At 44.3% G+C, this 24,721-nt stretch overlaps 1 protein-coding gene across 1 annotated transcript in view; it reads right to left on the bottom strand.

Moving 5' to 3' along the window:
* Positions 1 to 24,721, bottom strand: part of LOC132780155 (very-long-chain 3-oxoacyl-CoA reductase-like) — a 28,083-nt gene that overhangs the window by 2,047 nt on the left and 1,315 nt on the right. Inside the window, exons 2-10 of the mRNA XM_067462147.1 lie at positions 18,606 to 18,652; positions 17,809 to 17,884; positions 17,372 to 17,482; positions 16,974 to 17,038; positions 15,172 to 15,216; positions 12,467 to 12,501; positions 1,958 to 2,039; positions 1,688 to 1,753; positions 240 to 389 (exon numbers count right to left, since the gene is read on the bottom strand). Of these exons, the coding sequence (XP_067318248.1) occupies positions 240 to 389; positions 1,688 to 1,753; positions 1,958 to 2,039; positions 12,467 to 12,501; positions 15,172 to 15,216; positions 16,974 to 17,038; positions 17,372 to 17,482; positions 17,809 to 17,884; positions 18,606 to 18,652 (677 nt within the window). The remainder of the gene's footprint in view (positions 1 to 239; positions 390 to 1,687; positions 1,754 to 1,957; positions 2,040 to 12,466; positions 12,502 to 15,171; positions 15,217 to 16,973; positions 17,039 to 17,371; positions 17,483 to 17,808; positions 17,885 to 18,605; positions 18,653 to 24,721) is intronic.

Below are 24,721 nucleotides of genomic sequence, written 5' to 3'. Positions count from 1 at the left end.
CACAACCCAAAACTACTTTGTACCCACTTTTCCTGTTGTTGAAGATAGGGGAGATCTCTTCCTGTAATAGGACCCAAAGCAGAACTTTGTTTGGGGAGAAGTTATTGGTGTTCTGGAGCGACTGAGCAGAAAACCGACCTCAAATCTCAACTCCTTGGGACGCTTCCAAAGGATTTCATTGACCAGGAAAGTGGGGTGGGTTTTGTTGAGTGAGGAAACGCCTCTTGCCCCCAACTCACCTGCAAGCTGTGGCTGAGGCACCCCGAGGTTCTGTTGGTGAAACCCACGGTGTTCAAGGCTTTGTGGGCATAGACCTCGGGAGACATCTTTGCGACCCGGATGTTAAAGAGCTTGGTCATGTTGGTGTCGACAAACATTGGTAAGACGCACTGTGGAGGGAAAGGGAAGCCCAAGAGAAGGACAAAGGTGTGTTCGTTCTCTCAAAACGGGATGGACAGGAGGTCATATTCCAAAAACGGACCCAAGGATGGAGGGAAGGAGAAGGCAAAGACCTGGTAGAGATAGAGCTTGGAGCTTGAGAGAAGGAGGAGGAAGAGACAAAGAAAAATAAGATGAAGGAAAAGGAGAGAAGAAGGAAGGAGGATGAGGAGGAGGAAGAATAAGATGAAGGAAGAGGAGAGAAGAAGGAATAAGAGAATGAAGAGAAGGAGAAGGAGAAGAAGAAGAAGACAACAAAGGAAGAGGAGAATAGAAGGACGGAGGAGGAGGAGGGAAAATAAGATGGAGAGGAGAGGAGAAGGAAGAAGAGAATGAAGAGAAGAAGATGATGACAAAGGAAGATGAGAAGAATAGAAGGAGGGAGGATGAGGAGTAAGAAGAATAAGATGAAGAGAGAGGAGAGGAGAAGGAAGAAGAGAATGAAGAAGAAGAAGACAAAGGAAGAGAAGAATAGAAGGAAGGAGGATGAGCAGAACGAAGGATAAAATGAAGGGAGAGGAGAGAAGAAGAAGAGAGTGAAGAGGAGAAAAAGAAGAAAAAGAAGACAAAGGAAGAGTAGAAGAGAAGATGAAAGGAGGAAGAAGAATAAGAAAAGGAAGAAGAAGGAAGAGGAGAAAAGAAGGAAGAACAAAGAGTAGGAAGGTGAAGGAAGAGGAAGAAGAGGAGGGAGCATAGAAGATAAAGGAGGAGGAGGAGGAAGAAGAAAAATATGATGAAGGAAGAGAAGTAGGAAGAAAAGAATGAGGAGTAGAAAAAGAGGATGAAGGAAGATGGGAAGAAAAAAGGAGAAGAAAAGGAAGGTGATAGGGAAGGAGAAGGAAGGATGAGAAGGTGGAGAGAAAAGGAAGTAGAAGACGATAAAGAAGAGGAGGAGGAAAGGGAGGAAAGGGAAGAGATGAAAAGAAAGAAGATAAAGAAGACGGAGTAGGAGAAAAGTGAAGAAGGAAAGAGAGATGAAGGAAAAGGAAGAAAAAGGCAGAAGATGAGGAACAAGAAGAAAGCTAATGAGGGGGAGGAGGCAGAGCAAAAAGAGGGGGAGGAGGTAGCAGTGGTAGAAAAAGGAAGAAGAAAAAGAGAGAAGAGGAGGAAGAAAGCAAATCAGGAGAAGGAAGAGAGAGAAAAGAAGAAGAAAGAGAAGGAGGAGGATGGAGAATAAAGAGAAGAAAGGGAGGAGGAGATGGTGTAGATGAAAAAAAGGAGTTAAAAGGCCATTTCAATTGCAACATACCTGTACAATGATGCCTTTAGACCTGTATTCCACATCTAACGCCCGCGAGAAGAAATCCACAAAAGCCTGAAAGGAAAGTGTTGTGCAACATTGAACAGTCCAATTGGATCTTTGAAATGGCATTTCCCCTCCCAAATAGTTGGGGCGGTGACCCCATATTCAATTTCACAAGGGTGCTGGGAAACATGGGAAATGGGAACGGGGTCTCTCAAGCAGAGTAATCGATTTGCAGGGCAGAAGCTGAACCGCCCTGCTTGGTGTTTGTCTCACCTTGCTGGAGCTGTACAGCGCAGCCCAGGCCGTGGGTCTCCAGGCACTTGCGGAAGACAGGTTTATTATGATCCCCTTCTTCCTACAAAGAGATACATAGTGGGGTGTGTGTGTGTGTTACAGGTCCCGTTCACCCTACAGCTGTCCAAGTCCAGCTATAGACTCTCCAAAATGCTGCAAAGGCAAAAACAAACATGTCTTCTCCTTAATGTGACCCAGAGCCCAAGCCCAATGCAGTCACTGTCCCGTGGTGCCTCTTGATGTTTCCCTGTTGACCTGCTTGGACTGCAACACCCAACATTCCTCACCTCTATCGGAAAAACCAGGGAGGAGGTACGTGATTTATAGTTCCTCTACCATGCCTCCCCTATGCTGTGAACTGGAGTGATTGTCTCAGGGCATGCTATTGAATCAAACCAAACCTTGCAGAGTCTTAAATCAATAGTCAGCAGAGATTGACTGCACAGCGTCTGACCTTAAGCAAACACTGGTTTTCACTCAAACTCTCAGTGGAGGTTTTAATCTTATGTTCAACTATATACACATCAGGATCAGGGATATACTCACAACCGATACAGCGACAATCCAGCGAGAAGTGTAGCAAGATAATCATAGCAAGAGATGCATGGCAAGTCAAGCACGTGGCAAGAGAAAAACACACATACCAGCTACTTTCTACTCACAGCTTCTCAGCACCAAAGACAATAGGGAAGGACGTAGCCTTCATCATGCCTGTCACGTGGTCATCTCAGCTCCTTTTCCTGTCCCTCAATTTCCACATCACCACTTGTTTAACCTTTCAGTGGATATGTGTGACCACATGTCCATCAAAAGCTGGAATGTGTCCAGAGGAGGGCGACTAAAATGATCAAGGGTCTGGAGAACAAGCCCTATGAGGAGCGGCTTAAGGAGCTGGGCATGTTTAGCCTGAAGAAGACAAGGATGAGAGGAGATATGATAGCCATGTATAAATATGTGAGAGGAAGCCACAGGGAGGAGGAGGGAGCAAGCTTGTTTTCTGCTTCCTTGGAGACTAGGACGCAGAACAATGGCTTCAAACTACAAGAGAGGAGATTCCGAGCAGAATTTAAAGTGCTGGTTTTGACCTATAAAACCCTATACGGTTCCGGCCCAGTGTATTTGTCCGAACGGATCTCCCTCTACATCCCACCTCGAAGTTTAAGATCTTCTGGGGAGGCCCTGCTCTCGACCCCGCCAGTCTCACAAGTGAGGCTGGCGGGGACGAGGAGCAGGGCCTTCTCAGTGGCGGCCCCCCGCCTGTGGAACTCACTCCCCGGGGAGATTAGATCGGCCACTTCCCTCCTAGCATTTAGGAAAAAACTAAAGACCTGGATGTGGGACCAAGCTTTTGGTCACTCTGACAACTAACTCAAGGACCTGGCGATAGACAAAGACAAACGGAGTAGAACGGATGTATGGACTCTGATATATGGACTCTGACATGAGATGGTTTTAGGTTTTATGTTTTTATGATGTATTGATGTTTTAATCTAACTGCTGAATTGTTATATTTTTGGATTACTTGTTGTGTGATTGGGCATCTAATTGTGCCCTCCCTGTAAGCCGCCCTGAGTCCCCCTCGGGGTGAGAAGGGCGGGGTATAAGTGAATGAAATAACAAATAAATAATAAATTCCATCTGAACATTAGGAAGAACTTCCTGACTGTGAGAGCCGTTCAGCAGTGGAACTCTCTGCCCCGGAGTGTGGTGGAGGCTCCTTCTTTGGAAGCTTTTAAGCAGAGGCTGGATGGCCATCTGTCAGGGGTGATTTGAATGCAACATTCCTGCTTTTTGGCAGAATGGGGTTGGACTGGATGGCCCATGAGGTCTCTTCCAACTCTTTGATTCTAGGATTCTATGATTCTATGATTCTATGAAAACTGTATTTTCCGAACAGTAATGCACAATGGAGTTACAGTCAATGCCTTCCTATCTAACAGTACATTATCTCTTTATTTATTTACAGAATAGTCCGCCTTTCTCATCTTGAAGGGGACTCAGGCCGATCACAGGACATGTACATGGCAAATATTCAGTGCCGTTAAACAGACAGGACAGACAACAGATAGAGGTATTATGTTTGCATTTTTCCCAACTTCAGTGTCCAGGATATTAACCATGATTCTCAAATTATGAGGACTGGACCTAATTCAGTAGGAAATTTTCCTTATCACCATTGCACCATACAGCGCAGCCCAGGCCGTGGGTCTCCAGGCAGTTGCGGAAGACAGGTTTATTATGATCCCCTTCTTCCTACAAAGAGATACATGGTGGGGGGGGGGGGGGTGTTAGAGGTCCCGTTCACCCTACAGCTGTCCAAGTCTAGCTATAGACTTTCCAAAATGCTGCGAAGACAAAAACAAACATGTCTTCTCCTTAATGTGACCCAGAGCCCAAGCCCAATGCAGTCAGTGTCCCGTGGTGCCTCTTGATGTTTCCCTGTTGACCTGCTTGGACTGCAACACCCAACATTCCTCACCTCTATCGGAAAAACCAGGGAGTAGGCATGTGATTTATAGTTCCTCTACCATGTCTCCCCTATGCTGTGAACTGGAGTGATTGTTTCAGGGCAAGCTATTGAATCAAACCAAACCTTGCAGAGTCTTTTATCATTTTCTGGGAGGAAGACAAGGAATGAAGAAGAAAAAGGGAAATGAGGACTCTGTGGAGCCAACTCTTGGGTGCAATAAGGAAACCAATAATATAGGAAGAAAAAGAAATAATCTCTAGGTCAGTAGTTCTCAACCTTCCTAATGCCGCGACCCCTTAGTACAGGTTCTCAACTTGTGGTGACCCCCAACCATAACGTTATTTTCAAGATGCATTTTCATTCACTGGACCAAATTTGGCACAAATACCTGATACGCCCAAATTTGAATACTGGTGGGGTTGGAGGGGATTGATTTTGTCAATTGGGAATGTTGGAGTTGCTGGGATTTATAGTTCACCTAAAATCAAAGAGCCTTTTGAACTCCACCAATGATGGAATCGAATCAAACTTGGCACACAGAATTCCCATGACCAAGAGGAAATACTGGGAGAGTCTGGTGGACACTGAACTTGAGTTTTTGGAGTTGTAGTTCACCTACATCCAGAGAACACTGTGGACGCAAACAATGATGGATCTGGACCAAACTTGGCAAGAATATTCAACATGCCCAAATGTGAACACTGGTGGAGTTTGGGGGAAATAGTCCTTGACATTTTGGGAGTTGTAGTTCACCTACAATCAAAGAGCATTCTGAACCCCACCAACGTGAAAACTGGGCCAAACTTCCCACATAGAACCCCCATGACCAACAGAAAATACTGTGTTTTCTGGTGATCTTAAGTGACCCCTCTGACATTCCCTCGTGACCCCTCCAGGGGTCCCGACCCCCAGGTTGAGAACCACTGCTCTAGGTGATGCTCTTGCTGAATTCTTGACTTCACTTACAGATAAGAAAGGGAAATATTTGAATTGTAATTCAATAACCTTATCACTGTTAACATGGAGGAGAAAGCATTTAAATGCCTAGACTGAATTGTACTGTTAATCAGCCCAGCTTTGCACTTTATCCCATCATCCCTGTACCGAATTGTGCTGCTAACTTTTTCCAACTTCAGCACTTTAATCGCTAATTTGATGTCTGACACTTGGATTACCAACCCCTCCATGTCGCACTTTATCTAGCACTTTAGTTCAGACATCGATTCAACCTATTGCACTTTAATCTATATACATATAAATCTGTTAGGTTGGTTCAACGGGACAGCAAAACTCTAAAAAAACCCAACGAAACTTAACCAAAATTCCCATGCCCATAACACAACCCACAAGGTACAAACATATCTACTCAAAATGAAAAACAACACAACAACACACTCACAAAACGGCAAAACAACAAAACTAAAAAAACCAACGAAACTTAACCAAAATTCCCATGCCCATAATACAACCCACAAGGTACAAACATATCTAATCAAAATGCAAAACAACACAACAACACAACAACACACTCACAAAACAGCAAAACAACAAAACTCAAAAAAACTCCAACGAAACTTAACCAAAATTCCCATGCCCATAACACAACCCACAAGGTACAAACATATCTACTCAAAATGAAAAACAACACAACAACACACTCACAAAATGGCAAAACAACTGAGCATGCACATTGGCGCCCAGCCGCAAGTTCCCTGGCGCGCGCGCACACAGCCTTCCAGCCAACGTTCCCTCTGCGGAAGCCATGCCCACTCCAAGCCCCGCCGTGCCACTTCCCGCGCACACACACCCCATGCCACACGCACACACACAACCCCACGCTGCATAACTCCCCCTATTGCCGCACACACACACGCAACCCCACGCTCCATCACTCCCCCCGCCGCCGCACACACACACGCAACCCCACGCTCCATCACTCCCCGCCGCCGCACACACACACAACTCCACTCCCCCCACCGCCGCACACACACACGCAACCCCACGCTCCATCACTCCCCCGCCGCCGCACACACACACGCAACCCCACACTCCATCACTCCCCCCGCTGCCACACACACACACGCAACCCCACTCCCCCCGCCGCCGCACACACACACGCAACCTCACGCTCCATCACTCCCCCCGCCGCCGCACACACATACACAAACCCACGCTCCATCACTCCCCCCACCGCTGCACACACACACACAACCCCACGCTCCATCACTCCCCCCGCCACCGCACGCACACACACAACCCCACGCTCCATCACTCCCCTGCCCCAATCTTACCTCCTTTTACTTCCCGCCACCTCCAAACCCCACCCCGCCCCTTCCCGCCCTGTCAAAATCCAGGAAAGAAAGGAAGGAAGGAAAGAAGGAAGAAAGAGAAAGGGAGGTAAATAAAAAGGGGGGAGGAAGGAAAGTTAGAGAAAGAAGGAAGAAGAAAAGGAAAGAAAAGGAAATATGGAAGGAAAGAAAAGAGAGACAGCAGAAGAGAAAGAAAAAGGGGGAAGGAAGGAAAGAGGTAGAGAAGGAAGAAATGAGAGACAGAGGGAGGGAAAGAAAAAGGGGGAAGGAAGGAAGGAAGGAGAGAAGGAAAGAAAAAAGGGAATGAATGAAGGAAAGAGGGAGTGAAGGAAGGGGGAAGATGTAGAGAAAGAGGGAGGGAAGGAAAGAAGGAAAGAGAGAAGGAAGAAAAGAGACCAGAAGAGAAAGAAAAAGGGGGAAGGAAGGAAAGAGATAGAGAAGGAAGAGGAGAAGGAAAGATGGGAGGGAAAGAAGGAAGGAGGGAAAGAAGGAGAGAAGGAGGGAAGGTTGGCCACAGCAACGCGTGGCGGGTAAAGGTTGTTATTTCTATGATTATTATTATGATGCTATTATTCCTATGAGACCCTTTTAGGGGGAATGGGAGAGGTGTCAGGTCCCAGAGGCAATGCATTGCATTATTGTTATTGTTATGATGGTGGTGAAATAAAAGGAAATAAAAAGAGAAAGAAGGAAGCAAACAGGGAGGGAAGAAAGGCAAAGGAAGAAAGGGGGAGGGAATGAAGGAAAGAGAGAAGGATGAAACCAAGTAGTGAAAGAAGGAAAGAAAGAAAGAGATGGAGAAGGAAGAAAGGAGAGAAAGGGGGAGGAAAAGGGGGAAGGAATAGGTAGGGACCTCTCTTTCATAATAGTCCAGATATCTAACTCAACTTTGATAAGTTTTACTATAGGCCACAGCAACGCGTGGCAGGGCACAGCTAGTAACTATATATTGGTTTGCACATCGATACGGTTATCTGTCTGCACTTTACGAACTTGGTTAAACTTTAGTGAAAGTGTCCTAACACCCATCACCTATGCAGTCCCCCATCCCCTGGTATTTGATAATCTTGCTGCTAATTGATTGTGAAAGGGATAGGGGGCGGAGCGGGCTGGAGAGATCTGGAAACAACAGGGGTGGGAAATGTAGGGAATGGAGGATTATGGCAAACTGAAACCCCATCAAATCAAACAACTAATAATGAACCATGGGTAGAAGTTATGGGTGTGCAATGCGGCATGGAGGAGGGGGGGGGGTCCCGTCAGCTGAGGGGCCCCCATAGAAGTTGTGGTGGGGAAGGGGAGATGCAGGAAAAGGAGACAATTAATTCGGCCTAGGGATCATGTAACAACATTAGTAATTCCAAATCGGTCTCCTGATACGGTAAACTGGTGTAATCGGGAGGTGTAACCCTCTGGATTGAAGGTGGTGCTGCTGAACGCCAGATCTGTCAATGGAAAAATAACCTTCATCCAGGATCTAATCCTGGATGAACGGGCAGATCTGGCGTGCATTACGGAGACCTGGCTGGACGAAGCTGGAGGCGTGAATCTGACCCAGCTTTGCCCGCCAGGTTTTTCCATGCAGCACCAGCCGAGATCTGGAGGGTGGGGAGGCGGGGTTGCAGTGGTCTATAGAGTTTCCATCCCTCTGACCAGGGGCCCCATCCCGCAGTCAACAAATTTTGAATGCGTCCACCTGAGAATGGGAGACCGGGACAGAATAGGGATTCTGTTAGTGTACCGACCACCTCGCTGCACTACAGTCTCCCTACCTGAGCTAGCGGGGGTGGTCTCGGGTTTGGCATTGGAGTCTCAGCGGCTCCTTGTGCTGGGGGACTTCAATGTCCATGCCGAGACTGCCCTATCGGGAGCGGCTCAGGACTTCATGTCTGCCATGGCAACCATGGGGCTGTCCCAACAGGTATCTGGCCCCACTCACAGTGCAGGACACACATTGGACTTGGTTTTCTGTCAGGGATGGGAGGAAGGTGGCGGTATTGAGGAGTTGACCATCTCTCCATTGCCATGGACCGACCACTACCTGGTCAGATTTAGGCTTACTGCAGCCCCTAACCTCTGCAGAGGTGGAGGACCCATTAAGTTGGTCTGCACAAGGAGGCTTATGGATCCAGATGGATTCCTGACGGCTCCTGGGGAGTTTCCTGCCCCCTCAGTAGGTGATCCTGTCAACGCCCTGGTCGCTCTCTGGAATGGGGAAATGACTAGGGCAATAGACATGATCGCTCCAGAACGTCCCCTCTCAAGTAGCCGAGCTAAACCAGCCCCTTGGTTTACCGAGGAGCTGGCAGCAATGAAGCGAAGGAAGAGGGAACTAGAGAGCATGTGGCGTTCGGATCCGAGCGAGCCAAATTGAACACGATTTGTGTCCTTTTTAAGGGCATATGCCGCGGCAATAAAAGCCGCAAAGAAATCTTTCTTTGAGGCCACTATTGCATCTGCAAAGAACTGTCCGGCTGAGGTGTTTCAAGTTGTCAGAGGCCTTTTAAATCCCACCACCCAGAGTGGGAGCCCTGACAATTTGGCTACTCGCTGTGAAGCTTTTGCTCGGTTCTTTGCAGACAAAGTCGCTTTGATCCGTTCTGGTCTGGATACTATGTTAATGGCAGTCTCTGAGGATGTAACACGAGCACCTGCTTGTCCAGTTTTGATGGATTCATTTCAGTTGGTGAAACCCAAGGATGTGGACAAGATACTGGGAGGAATGAGGCCTACCACATGCATCCTAGACCCATGCCCATCCTGGCTTCTAAAGGAGGCCAGAGGGGGATTGGCTGAGTGGATTACGGTGGTGGTTAATGCCTCCCTTCAAGAAGGCAAGATTCCAGCAAGCTTAAAACAAGCTATAATAAAACCACTGTTGAAAAAACCATCACTGGACCCTACTAAATTCAACAATTATCGGCCAGTTTCCAATCTCCCCTTTTTGGGCAAAGTCCTGGAACATGTGGTGGCTTCACAACTCCAGGTATTCTTGGATGACACGGATTATCTGGATTCGGCACAGTCTGGTTTCAGACCGGGGCATGGAACTGAGGCAGTCTTGGTCGACTTAGTGGATGATCTGCGCCGGGAGCTCGACAGGGGGAGTGTGTCCCTGTTGGTGCTGCTGGACCTCTCAGCGGCCTTCGATACCATCGACCACGGTATCCTTCTGGGACGCCTCGCGGGGATGGGTCTTGGAGATACTGTTTTGCAGTGGCTTCGGTCATCCCTGGAGGGTCGGTCTCAGAAGGTGTTATTGGGAGACACCTGTACAACCCCACAACCTTTGTCTTGTGGGGTTCCTCAGGGTTCAATATTGTCTCCCATGTTGTTTAACATCTACATGAAGCCGCTGGGAGAGATCATCCGGGTTTTGGAGTACGGTGCCATCTGTACGTGGATGATGTCCAACTCTGTCACTCCTTCCCACCTGCTACTAAGGAGGCTGTCCAAGTCCTGAACCAGTGTCTGGCTGCTGTGATGGTCGGGATGAGGGCGAACAAATTGAAAATGAATCCAGATAAGACAGAGGTACTCCTGGTCAGTCACAAGGCCGAACAGGGCATAGGGTTACAGTCTGTGTTGGACGGGGTCGCACTCCCCCGCAGGTTCGCAGTTTGGGTGTGATCTTGGACTCATTGCTGAGCCTGGAACCCCAGGTTTCGGGGGTGACCAGGGGAGCATTTGCACAGTTAAAGCTTGTGCGCCAGCTGCGCCCGTACCTTGGGAAATCTGACTTGGCCACGGTAGTCCACGTTCTGGTTACATCCCGTTTAGACTACTGCAACGCTCTCTACATGGGGTTGCCATTGAAGACGGCTCGGAAGCTTCAATTGGTCCAATGTGTGGCAGCCATGATACTAACAGGGGCGGCACACAGGGAGCATACAACCTCCCTGTTGCGCCAGCTCCATTGGCTACCAATTTGCTACCGGGCCCAATTCAAAGTGCTGGCTTTGGCCTATAAAGCCCTAAACGGTTCTGGCCCAAGTTACCTATTCGATCACATTTCCGCCTACGAACCCACTAGGACTCTGAGATCTTCCAGGGAGGCCCTGCTCTCGATCCCGCTTGCAATACAGGCACGGCTGGTTGGGACGAGAGACAGGGCATTCTCGGTGGTGGCCCCTCGGCTGTGGAACGCCCTTCCCGCGGACATTAGATTGGCTCCCTCATTGATGGTATTCCGGAGGAAAGTGAAAACCTGGCTATTTGAACAGGCGTTTGAATAGGCAGTGCAATGAATTCAGGAAATGGAATTACGGTTGACGGGTTTGGATCATGATTCTAGTTATGAGACGCCACTTGAATGTTTACTACTGTTTAATTGTTTAGTCTGCTTCTGTGTTAATTGTTTTTAAGTACCTTGTTGATGCCGTATTGAATTTTTGCTTTGATTGTTTTGCTCTGTTTTGTTTGCTTGATTGTTGTTAACCGCTATGAGTCACCTTAGGGCTGAGAATAGCGGTATACAAATGAAGTATATAAATAAATAAATAAATAAATAAATAAATAAATAAAAGTCAGCAGAGATTGACTGCACAGCCTCTGACCTTAAGCAAACACTGGTTTTTATCCAAACTCTCAGTGGAGGCTTTAATCTTGACTCCTTGCTTATGTTCAACTATACAGTGTTCCCTCACTTATTGCGCGTGTTACGTTCCAGGACCACCCGCGATAAGTGAAAATCCACGTGTGGTGGCCATAAGGAGAAATAAAATAATCATAATTTAAAATGAAAATAATGAGCAGTAAGGCTTACCTGTCCGTTCTTGAGACTGGGAAGCAAAGAGTTTGGTGGAAGAGAAATTTAACAGATGACTTAGAACACTTTCAGGCTGGCTCTATCTTAAGTCAATATTTGAAGAAGCCAAGGCTAAAGGCTGAAGGCTAAAGGAAACTTGGCAATATTATTGATCCGAAACTAAGGTCACGTAGTAGTAGCGCCACCTCCTGTCTGGTTGATGTAAATAGCAGGTAATTTTACACACCTTTTTAAAAGATCAACTGAGGAAAATAATGTATTGTAATCATAGAGGAATTACTGAGGAGGCTGCTTTTGAATAAGTTTTATGTTAAAGATACATATATGAAGACATATGTATAAAGAGATATATATGAAGTTATGATTCATTCTAAAGATTATGTAATTGTCTGGGAACGTGGCTGATCAGCTGACGAAAAGGGGAGCAGTGGAAATTATAATGTCCTGCCAACAAATGTTCTTGGCTGCGGTTCCTCGAGGACAAATTGATATTGATTAGATTGTTAAATGTCAAGACCCATATGCGCATGTGTAAACCTGTGAATTTATGCTATAAATGCTGGAGCAAATCTGACTTCCAACTGGTGTCAGATATTGTTTTCTGGACACCCTATCGAGCTCGATAGAATTAAAAAGCCTGGAATCAGTTGCCGTCTCCTTTCTCTTCCTTCCTGATTGTACTCTAAATGATCTTGGGTAACGAATCTTCCGCAACACACGAAGTAGGGAGGAGGAAGAGGAGGAAGAAGTGGAGGAGGACCCAGGCTTCGAACTGTCAACCTTTCAATTGGAAAGGTCTATTGCTGCTGGTGATTAACCAGCTGTGCTAAAGCTTGGCTAACAACCTCTGGCTTTGGCGGAGAGGACTAGTGGGTGTTGCAACCTTACAACATCTACAGCTTCCCCCCGCCTTGAAATGGAGAGCCCTCTTTGTCTCCTACCTGGCGACCATTTGAGGAAGGATGGCTTCCGTCATCTGTGAAGAAAGAGTAATCTCAATTGAGTTCTCGATTGTCTGCAGTTTTGGTTAATCCACATCCAACAAAGTACGTCCCACAAAGCATTTCAACAAAACAACAACAACTTTATTCTTGTATTGTCAAAGGCTTTCATGGTCAGAATCACTGGGTTGTTGCAGATTTTTTCAGGCTATATGGCCATGTTCTAGAGGCATTCTCTCCTGACGTTACACCTGCATCTATGGCAAGTATCTTCAGAGGTAGTGAGGACCTCACTACCTCTGAGGATGCTTGCCATAGATGCAGGCGTAACGTCAGGAGAGAATGCCTCTAGAACAGCATTTCTCAACCTGGGGGTCAGGACCCCTGGGGAAGGGTCGCAAGGGGGTGTCAAAGGAATCGCCAAAGACCATCAGAAAAACACAGCATTTTCTGTTGGTTATGGGGTTTCTGTGTGGGAAGTTTTGCCTAATTCTATTTTTGATGCAGTTCAGAGTGCTCTTTGATTGTAGGTGCACTATAAATCCCAGCAACTACAACTCCCAAATGGCAAGGTCTATTTTCCCCAAACTCCACCAGAGTCCACATTTGGGCATATTGAGTTTCTGTGCCAAGTTTTGTCCAGATCCATCCTAGCTTGACTCTCTGGATGTAGGTGAACTACAACTCCCCAACTCAAGGTCAGTGCCCACCAAATTTTCTCTTGGTCATGGGCGTTCTGTGTGCCAAGTTTGGTTCAATTCCATCACTGGTGGAGTTCAGAATGCTCTCTGATTGTAGGTGAACTATAAATTCAAGCAGCTACGAGAAGATCCAACCAGTCCATCCTCCAGGAAATAGAGCCCAACTGGAGGGAAGGAGACTAGAGTCAAAGTTGAAGTACTTTGGCCACATCATGAGAAGACAGGAAAGCCTAGAGAAGACAATTATGCTGGGGAAAGTGGAAGGCAAAAGGAAGAGGGGCCGACCAAGGGCAAGATGGATGGATGGTGTAAAGATCCCTTACCTTGCCAGCCTGGATGGCAGGGCCTAGGAGAAGCAGGCCAGTTAGTTACAGCTCTGGTAGGCCTGGCAGAGGGCAGCAGGAGCCATCTTAGTTCAGGGAAAAAAAACACCATTTTAGAGAGGGGGAGTGTCCTAGGCCTGAGTCAGCATTAGAACAGCCAGGATTGGTTTAGAAAAGGGGGCGGAGTTTAGAAAGGTTTGGAGGGAAAGAAGAGGGCTTTTTCAGTCAGTCTGTTGTTGTGGGAGATTAGAGTAGGAAGGTAGTTTTAGGAGTTCGTGTTTTGAGATTAGTTAAGAGAAGGCAGTTTGCCTTAGGTTTGCCAGCAAAAGAAGCTGTAGCAAACTGGTACAGCTATTTAGGGAGAAATAGCTGGATTGTAGTTAGCTAGGCCATAGTTTCAGGGTAGCTAAGCTACAGATGTATCTTGACAGAGATTCAGTTCCTGTCAAGTGTTTTTGTTTTTAAAGAGAAGAAAATCTCTATGTTGTAACAAAGAAAGAACCATTTACATGTAACCATTACGCTTGCAAGACAAACCAGAATTTCCCTGTAACAGCCAAGAATTTACACAGCACTTACTTTCTGTATTCTATCAATAAACTTTCCTTGATTATTTTGAAACTTAAAAAGCCTGAGTCAAGTGTGCATTTGTGGATACAGTCCCTTTTCAACCTCAACTAGTTTTCTTTGAAGAAGAAAATAAGAAGACACAGTGCTTGGTGGTCTTAAAAAGCCCTTTTTAACATTTTGAACAGCAAGAGTGTTCCTGTACATTTATTTATGGTGGCAGCGGAAGTTAATTAGAGATATCCCCTCAAAACGTTATATAGTTGGCAGTGTTGTGTTATTGATCGATAGTGGCCATCTGTAAGCCTTTATAATTGGTGCCAGCTGGTGGGATTGATCGTTTGGCCATCGACAAGTCTTTATAGATGGCATCCTGGAAGTGACTGGACTGACCTTGAAGGAGCTGGGGGTGGTGACGGCCGACAGGGAGCTCTGGCGTGGGCTGGTCCATGAGGTCACAAAGAGTCGGAGACGACTGAACAAATGAACAACAAAACAACTCCCAAATGAAAACTCAATCCCCCCCCCCCAAAAAAAAACAACCCTTACCAGCATTCAAATGTGGGCATATCGGATATTTGTGCCAAATTTGGTCCAGTGAATTAAAATACATCCTGCATATCAGATATGTACATTACGATTTATAACAGTACAAAATTTACAATTATGAAAGTGGTAACGAAAATAATCTTATGGTTGGGGGTCACCACAACATGAAGAATGGTATATAGGGGTCACAGCATTAGGAAGGTTGAGAACCACTGCTCTAGAACATGGCCATATAGGCCAAAAAAACCTACAACAACCCAACTTTATTCTTGTACCCTGCCACCATCAACCTGACTTACAGATGGTACAAAGTGCCTAAAACAGAGCATAATATGAACCACAAAATATAATAAAATAAAAACATATGGCAAACAAAACAACAAATTAAAAACAGTGCACAATAACCTATGGTGACAAGCTACCAAAGAACATGGCCAGAGTGTAAACAAAAGACGAGGGAGTGGGATAGTGCAAAATTGTAGCCATGGAACAAGGATATGGGAAGAATTCTGATATTTTGTAGGTTCTATACGCAAAGACAGGAACCAGGTTGCATTCCACCTACCTTCAGGGTTGAGAGGATGTTGCAATTCACCACGTCGTTAATGTACTAAAAGGAAGGGGGCAGAAAAAGTTTTGGTATTAGTTTTGTTTATGCAAGCATGTCCTCTCCAGGTACTTTCTAGGTCCTCCAGCCCCATACTGCTCTCTGGTTTGAGAGCAGTACGTGTGGAAAACATCTTGGAGTCCTCGTGAACAACAAGTTAAACATGAGCCAGGAATGTGATGTGCCGGCAAAAAAAGCCAATGGGATTTTGGCCTGCATCAAGAGGAGCATAGTGTCTAGATCTAAGGAAGTCATGCTCCCCATGCTCTATTCCCCTTTGGTTAGACCACATCTGGAATATTGTGTCCAATTCTGGGCACCACAATTCAAGAGAGATATTGACAAGCTGGAATGTGTCCAGAGGAGGGTGACTCAAATGATCAAGGGTCTGGAGAACAAGCCCTATGAGGAGCAGCTTAAGGAGCTGGGCATGTTTAACCTGAAGAAGAGAAGGCTGAGAGGGGATATGATAGCCATGTATAAATAGGTGAGAGGAAGCCACAGGGAGGAGGAGGGAGCAAGCTTGTTTTCTGCTTCCTTGGAGACTAGGACGCAATGGAACAATGGCTTCAAACTACAAGAAAGGAGATTTCATCTGAACATGAGGGAGAACTTCCTGACTGTGAGAGCCGTTCAGCAGTGGAACTCTCTGCCCCGGAATGTGGTGGAGGCTCCTTATTTGGAAGCTTTTAAACAGAAGCTTAATGGCCATCTGCCAGGGGTGATTTGAATGCAATATTCCTGCTTCTTGGCAGAATGGGGTTGGACTGTATGGCCTATGAGATCTCTTCCAACTCTTTGATTCTATGATTCTATGAAAGGTTTTCATCTTGACGTACGTAGACGATATAGTGCTTTTCTCCCTCTCTCAATTGGGTCTTAAAAACCTTCTGAAGGTTTTCAGTACCGACAGGCAATCTGTCAATCAATTACTCCAAGACCAAGATTAATGGTTTTTGGCAAAGAATTCCCCAGGTATAAATGGTCTTGAGACCAACATACCATAGCATGTTGATTAAGGTGGTCAGCTAACTGACAATTACCAAAACTGTAGATTGCCAATCACAATTTCTATATTCTAAGAATTTCTACATTGAATGTAACATGAGAGCATTCACACGATTAATTAAAGACTGTTTATAATTGGAAGATAATTTTTCAATACTTTGTTAACATAGTAAAACTAGAGCTTCCAAAATCACAATTACATAATGTCAGGCACAGTGACACAAAATAACTCTTCCTATATTATCGAAAGATCTTCTTTCATAAACAACATCAAAAACAATGACACATGGTTTATCAATATTTCGTCAACACAATGAGCTTAGAGCTTCCAAAACAACAGTTAAACAATATCCGGCACAGTGGCACAAAATAACACTTTCTATGTTGTCAAAAGATCTTCTTCCATAAACAACATCAATGACAGTGACACACAACAAGGTCTCCCGGGTTGTTTCCCTTGTTTCGCAATGTCTTCATCAGGTGTTATGATGTTGTAATTCACTAAATAAGAAACACAGCAACATACAAATAACAGATATACTACAATCCCCAAATTGACATAGTTTTGAAAAGGTTGTCATTGTACATGCATGCCTACTTACATTCTTATAGGTGGCTATCAGTTCTGTCTTATATGTGGCTAACTGAACCTACTCTAAAAATCTTCAGAAGCAATGTGTTGGCACAAACGCTATTTGGTGCACAAATCTGGGGATTAGATAACAACACTTTATGAAAAAGATGGAAGTCACCTTCTCAATGTCGGGGGTCCGCAGGAAATCTAACGGCACCAACTGGTTCGTGCCAACGTTGTTCACTGCGGAAAGACCAAAAGGCACACACTCGCATTGGTAAAGAACTTGGAGAGGTTTTCGATGGAAATACACTTAGAACAGACACGAGCAAACTTGGACCCTCCAGGTGTTTTAGAACTCCCACAATTCCTAACAGTCCAAAGCACTTGGAGGGCCCAAGTTTGCCCATGCCTGATGTGGAATGAATGTGGGTTGGCAACACCTTTATTGCCATCTAAACCACGGGATTGTCCTTGACTCGCCATCCAAGAACCCTTTCAAGGGAACCATTCAAGTTGGGAGTCAATAAATGAAAATCCCAGCTCTCAAACAGAAAATATGAAGACATAATTTACCCAAAACACCAATCTCCAATCCGTGCAGAGCTTTGTGGATAGATTCGTAGATTTCGGAGCCACCTGTAAAATCCGCCTGGATCACTTTGGTCCTCCGGCCATGGAGTTGCTCTATGGAAAAGGAAAGAAGAGATGGACGTGCCTCAGTTTTCCCATTTTAAAAAGGAGCCAAAAGTGTCAAAAGGAACAAACCCAAATCCAGTGAAAAGTATCCCAGGTTTCAAATGCATCCACACTGTAGACTAGAGCAATGATTTTTTGCAGCCAACTATAAAATGTACAGAATGCATCCTGTACGTAGTTTCCAACGTCTGCTTCTTCCACCTGTTTTTCTGCGGTACATTTTTTGCAAATGCAATATTGAGAATATTCGGACACTGAAATGATTTGCAGAGCCAACGTTAACGATTAAGTCAATATGTCAATCCTTGTCTCACCAATTTCATCAGCCACTTGCTTCAGTTTTTCAATGGAGCGGCTGACCAGGACGACATCGAGACCTTTCTTGGCAAGCTGGGAAGGGAAAAACAGAGTTGGAAAAGTCACGGGTGCATCCACACCATAGAAATAATACAGTTTGACACCACTTTAATTGCCAGTGCTCAATGCCATGGAGTCCTGGGAGCTGTAGTTTTTCAAGTGCCTTCTCTGCTTGTGCTTGTGCCTTACCAAAATCTCAGGATTTCATATTAGCTGCATACGGAGCATCAATGAATGTAGAATATAGTAGGCTTGTTGGATTCCCCCCCCCCCCCCCCCAAATGGTTCAAAACTCATTTTGGATGTACGGGATGCTGGTGGTTCGATTCTAAAGCCAATTCCAATTTTCACAAAAAAATGTTTAAAACTTTTCAAAACTTCAGTGACTTCTGGTTTGAAAGTGTTTTTTTTCCTGTTTCATTGGGTGGCCTTTACTTTGAAAGTAGTTGTTTTACTCCAGAACCAGAAGCAGGGAAAAGCTGAATTATTTCCGACTCACTTACTGCTTTGAAACAGAAATGGCGGAAAAAGCTTCAGAAGGGCAAAGAGACTTCCGGTTTCCTTAAAAACTTCAAAATCGCTTCAAAAAGCAAATCTTTCCAACTTTATTCTGAATTACGAAGATTTTGACCGAACCTAAAGATGCCTAGTGCTTAGACTTCGATCACTCATTATAAATATACATAGGCAAGTAGAGTATGGATCCCATATTTGGATCTCCCTTTTCCTCTCTTGACTCAAAGCTGCCACTCACCTCATGGGCATAAGCTTTTCCGATGCCGGATGTAGCACCGGTGACCACTGCAAACACAAGAAAAGGGACAGGTTAGGATTTATGCATTGATGCAAACTTTCAAATCCTCATTTTAATATCCAGAGATTAATTAAAAGTTGCTAATAAGAACTGAAAAGTAAACTTTGTCGCACCGGTGACCACTGCAAACACAAGAAAAGGGACAGATTAAGGTTTCTATATTGATGCAAACTTTGAAATCCTCATTTTAATATCCAGAGATTCCCCCCAAGTTTTGTCACAAAAATATCATTGCAGATTTGATCAATGTGGATTTAATTATGTGCGGGAATGAATGGAAGAATGGAAGAGTGAATGAGTGGAGCTAATAATTTTGGAGACACCATTTCTAAAAGACCAAGTCTTGCAATGACTAACGACCTGCTTGCTGGACTGTAATTAAAAGTTGCCATTAAGAACTGAAAAGTAAACTTTGTAGCACCGGTGACCAGTGCAAACACAAGAAAAGGGACAGATTAGGATTTATGCATTGATGCAAACTTTCAAATCCTCATTATAATATCCAGAGATTCCCCCCAAGTTTTGTCATGATAATATCATTGCAGATTTGATAAATGTGGATTTAATGATGTGTGGGAATGAATGGAACTAATAATTTTGAAGACACCAATTCTAAAAGACCAAGTCCTGCAATGACAAACTAACTGCTTGCTGGACTGTAATTAAAAGTTGCTAATAAGAACTAGAAAGTAAACTTTGTAGCACCGGTGACCACTGCAAATACAAGAAAAGGGACAGATTAGGATTTATGCATGGATGCAACTTTCAAATTCTCATTTTAATATCCAGAGATTCCCCCCAAGTTTTGTCACGATAATATCATTGCAGATTTGATAAATGTGGATTTAATGATGTGTGGGAATGATTGGAAGAATGGAAGAGTGAATTAGTGGAGCTAATAATTTTGGAGACACCAATTCTAAAAGACCAAGTCCCTGCAATGACTAACTACCTGCTTGCTGGACTGTAATTAAAAGTTGCTAATAAGAACTGAAAAGTAAACTTTGTCGCGCCGGTGACCATTGCAAACACAAGAAAAGGGACAGATTAGGATTTATGTTTTGTCACAATAATATCATTGCAAATTTGATAAATATGGATTTAATGGTTTGTGGGAATGAATGGAGGAGTGAATGAGTGGAGCTAATAATTTTAGTGACACCAATTCTAAAAGACCAAGTCCTGCAATGACTAACTACCTGCTTGCTGGACTGTAATTAAAAGTTGCAAACTTTCAAATTCTCATTTTAATATCCAGAGATCCCCCCTCCCCCCACGATAATATCATTGCAGATTTGATAAATGTGGATTTAATGATGTGTGCTAATGAATGGAAGAGTGAATGAGTAGAGCTAATAATTTTGGTGACACCAATTCTAAAAGACCAAGTCCTGCAATGACTAACTACCTGCTTGCCGGACTGTAATTAAAAGTTGCTAATAAGAACTGAAAAGTAATCTTTGTTGCACCGGTGACCACTGCAAACACAAGAAAAGGAACAAGTTAGGATTTATGCATTGATGCAAGCTTTCAAATCCTCATTATAATATCCAGAGATTCCCCCCAAGCTTTGTCACGATAATATCATTGCAAATTTGATAAACATGGATTTAATGATGTGTGGGAATGAATTGAAGAATGGAAGAGTGAATGAGTGGAGCTAATAATTTTGGAGACACCAATTCTAAAATGCCAAGTCCTGCAATGACTAACTACCTGCTTACTGGACTGTAATTAAAAGTTGCTAATAAGAACTGAAAATGTAGCAGCGGTGACTACTGCACTCACAAGAAAAGGGATAGATTAGGACTTATGCATTGATGCAATTTTTCAAATTCTCATTTTAATATCCAGAGATTTCCCCCCAATTTTTGTCATGAAAACATCATTGCAGATTTGATAAATGTGGATTCAATGATGTGTGGGAATGAATGGAAGAATCGAAGAGTGAATGAGTGGCGCTAATAATTTTGGAGACACCAATTCTAAAGAGCCAAGTCCTGCAATGACTAACTACCTGCTTGCTATACTGTAATTAAAAGTTGCTAATAAGAACTGAAAAGTAAACTTTGTTGCACCGGTGACCACTGCAAACACAAGAAAAGGGACAGATTAGGATTTATGTTTTGTCACAATAATATCATTGCAAATTTGATAAATATGGATTTAATGGTTTGTGGGAATGAATGGAGGAGTGAATGAGTGGAGCTAATAATTTTAGTGACACCAATTCTAAAAGACCAAGTCCTGCAATGACTAACTACCTGCTTGCTGGACTGTAATTAAAAGTTGCAAACTTTCAAATTCTCATTTTAATATCCAGAGATCCCCCCCCCCCCCACGATAATATCATTGCAGATTTGATAAATGTGGATTTAATGATCTGTGGGAATGAATGGAAGAATGTAGAGTGAATGAGTGGAGCTAACAATTTTGGAGACACCAGTTTTAAAAGACCAAGTCCTGCAATCATTAACTAACTGCTTACTGGACTGTAATTAAAAGTTGCTAATAAGATCTGAAAAGTAAGTTTTGTAGTGCCAGTGACCACTGCAAACACAAGAAAAAGGGACAGATTAGGGTTTCTGTATTGATGCAAACTTTCAAATCCTCATTTTAATATCCAGAGATCCCACCCCCCAAATTTTGTCCCTTGCAAAACAGAAAGGGTGTGCCTACACTGTTGGAATTAATGCAGTTTGGTCCTACTTGAACTGCCACGGCTCAATGCAATGGGATCTCGGGAGGAGCAGTTTGGAAAGATTCTATTTGTGCTTTGCCAAACCACAACTGCAAGGACTTGTTTTCTCTGATTTGGCGAAAAGATAGCAAACCTGGCAAGAGAATTGAAAGCGGTTGCAATTTCAGGTTTTACATAGGATGCTCTGTGCTCAGCCACTCAACATTTGCAATAACAGGTTGCACAACATTTCAGTTGTGCCAATCCTTGACACCATTTGAACGGTAACGGCTTCGTGATATGGAATAATGGGATTTGTAGTGTGAAGAACTTTGTAAAACTACAACTCCCAAGGCTCCATGGCACGGAGCTGAGGCAGCGAAAGTGGTGTCAAACTGCATTCATTCTACAGTGCAGACGCCGCCAAAGACTCGTATCTGTAACATTGAAACTTGCCATCTTGACCTTTCAGAGTCTACGTTAGTCCTGATCTGAGGTGCATCTACATTGTTGAATAATAATACTACAACTACTAATTAAATATTATAATTAAGAATACTAATTATTAGAATATGTAATTATTCCTTGAGACATAAGGACATAACCAGGCACATCTTAACACGTCTCAACAAAAGATTTTCCCAGGCTCAGCCAGGCCTTCAAATGCTAATGAAGGTGGTCAGTTGAAGCATTCACACCTAGCTCCAGCAGAGAAGAGCTCTTTGCCCCACGCCAGCCATTCCACAGATATATAAACCCTTTTTTCCTAGTTCCAACAGACCTCACAACCTCTGAGGATGCTTGCCATAGATGCAGGCGAAACGTCAGGAGAAATGCCTCTAGAACATGGCTCTATAGCCCGAAAAAACCCACAGGAACCTAGTGATTCCAGCCATGAAAGCCTTCAACAATATATTTAATAATAATAATAATAATTATTATTATTATTATTATTATTATTATTATTATTATTTATTGGAGCCCCCGATCACGCAGTGGGTTAAACCACTGAGCTACCAAACTTGTTGACTGAAAGGTCGCAGGTTCGAATTCGGGGAGCGGGGTGAGCTCCCACTGCTAGCCCCAGCTTCTGCCAACCTAGCAGTTCGAAAACATGCAAATGTGAGTAGATCAATAGGTACCGCTCCAGTGGGAAAGTAACAGCACACCATGCAGTCATGCTGGCCACATGACCTTGGAGGTGTCTACGGACAATGCTGGCTCTTCTGCTTAGAAATGGAGATGAGCACCAACCCCCAGAGTAGGACATGACTGGACTTAATGTCAGGGGAAAACCTTTACCTTAATAATTTATTATTTACTGCTCGCCTCTAGTTATGTCTCAAGGAAGGTCTTAGCCCCAGTGGTCCAGGCTCTTGTTACATCCCGTATAGACTACTGCAATGTGCTCTACGTGGGGCCGCCCCTGAAGACTGTCCAGAAGCTCCAAATAGTCCAATGGGTGGCAGCCAGATTCCTTACTGGATCGGCATACAGGAAGCGTACAACTTCCACTGGCTGCCAGTCTCAATTCAAAGTACTGGCTTTGGTATAAACAGGCATCTCATTACATGCAATGGAATCCTGGGAGTTGTAGTTTAACAAGGTCTTGAACCTTCTATACCCAGAAAAGTGTAGGTACCTCACCATACGACAACTAGGATGGCATACCATTGAGTTAGAAATGCAGAAACGGGCATCTCATTACATGCAATGGAATCCTGGAAGTTGTAGTTTAACAAGGTCTTGAGCCTTCTATACTCAGAAAAGCATAGGTACCTCACCATACTACAATTCCCAGGATACCATTGAGTTGGAAATGCAGAAACAGGCATCTCATTACATGCAATGGAATCCTGGGAGTTGTAGTTTAACAAGGTCTTGAAGCTTCTATACCCAGAAAAGTGTAGGTACCTCACCATACTATAATTCCCAGGATACCATTGAGTTAGAAATGCAGAAACAGGCATCTCATAACATGCAATGGAATCCAGGGAGTTGTAGATTAACAAGGTCTTGAACCTTCTATACCCAGAAAAGTGTAGGTAGCTCACCATACTACAACTCCTAGGATGGCATACCATTGAGTTAGAAATGCAAAAAGAGGCATCTCATTACATGCAATGGAATCCTGGGAGTTGTAGTTTAACAAGGTCTTGAACCTTCTATACCCAGAAAAGTGTAGGTACCTCACTATACTACAATTCCCAGGATACCATTGAGTTAGAAATGCAGAAACAGGCATCTCATTACATGCAATGGAATCCTGGGAGTTGTAGATTAACAAGGTCTTGAACCTTCTATACCCAGAAAAGTGTAGGTACCTGACCATACTACAATTCCCAGGATACCATACCTCACCATACTACAACTCGGATGGCATACCATTGAGTTAGAAATGAAAAAACAGGCATCTCATTGCATGCAATGGAATCTTGGGAGTTGTAGTTTAACAAGGTCTTGAACCTTCTATAGCCAGAAAAGTGTAGGTACTTGACCATACTACAATTCCCAGGATACCATACCTCACCATACTACAACTAGTATGGCATACCATTGAGTTAGAAATGCAAAAACAGGCATCTCATTACATGCAATGGAATCCCGGGAGTTGTAGTTTAACAAGGTCTTGAACCTTCTATAGCCAGTAAAGTGTAGGTACCGCACCATACTACAATTCCCAGGATACCATACCTCACCATACTACAACTCGGATGGCATACCACTGAGATAAAAATGAAAAAACAGGCATCTCATTACATGCAATGGAATCCTGGGAGATGTAGTTCCCCATGGGGCCATAGAGTGTGAGTATGTCACCAAACTACCACTCCCAGGATGGTCTAGCATTGAGTTAGAAAGGCAGAACCGGATATCTCATCACATGCTATGGAATTCCTGGGAGTTGTAGCTCAGCAAGATCTTGAGAAGTCCACACCACCAAATTACAACTTCTTGGATCTCCTTAGCATTGAGTCTCGGTAGTCAAAGTGATATCGAGCTGCTTTTAGTGGGGTCTCCTTGAGAGAGAAGCCCGAGGACCGCGCCTAAAGGGCTCTGGGTCCCTTGGTGAGGCCAGCGAGAGCCAATCCAAAGAGTAAAAATATTACAAATAATAATGCCTCATCCAAGTGGAAGAAGTTTTTCAGCAACCGAGGTTCATTGTGATTCAGCTGAGATCAGATGCATTGCAGGAATCATTCCGCTGCAAGCATGCCGGAGTACAGTGATGCAGGCATATTTATACAATTTTTGAAAACCCAGAGTTCAACCCTTCCGCCCCGGCTCCTCTGATGTTCCCCGCTGTGATTGGGTGATGGGCGGACATCTGGGAAGCAGCCCTCCCGCCCCTGGCGCCTCTGTACCAATCAGGAAG

The sequence above is a fragment of the Anolis sagrei genome, chromosome Y, assembly GCF_037176765.1.
Source record: "Anolis sagrei isolate rAnoSag1 chromosome Y, rAnoSag1.mat, whole genome shotgun sequence".
Classification (NCBI taxonomy): Eukaryota; Metazoa; Chordata; class Lepidosauria; order Squamata; family Dactyloidae; genus Anolis; species Anolis sagrei.
Note: the sequence above shows the minus strand (reverse complement) of the source record. Positions and strands in the feature narration are given on the sequence as shown.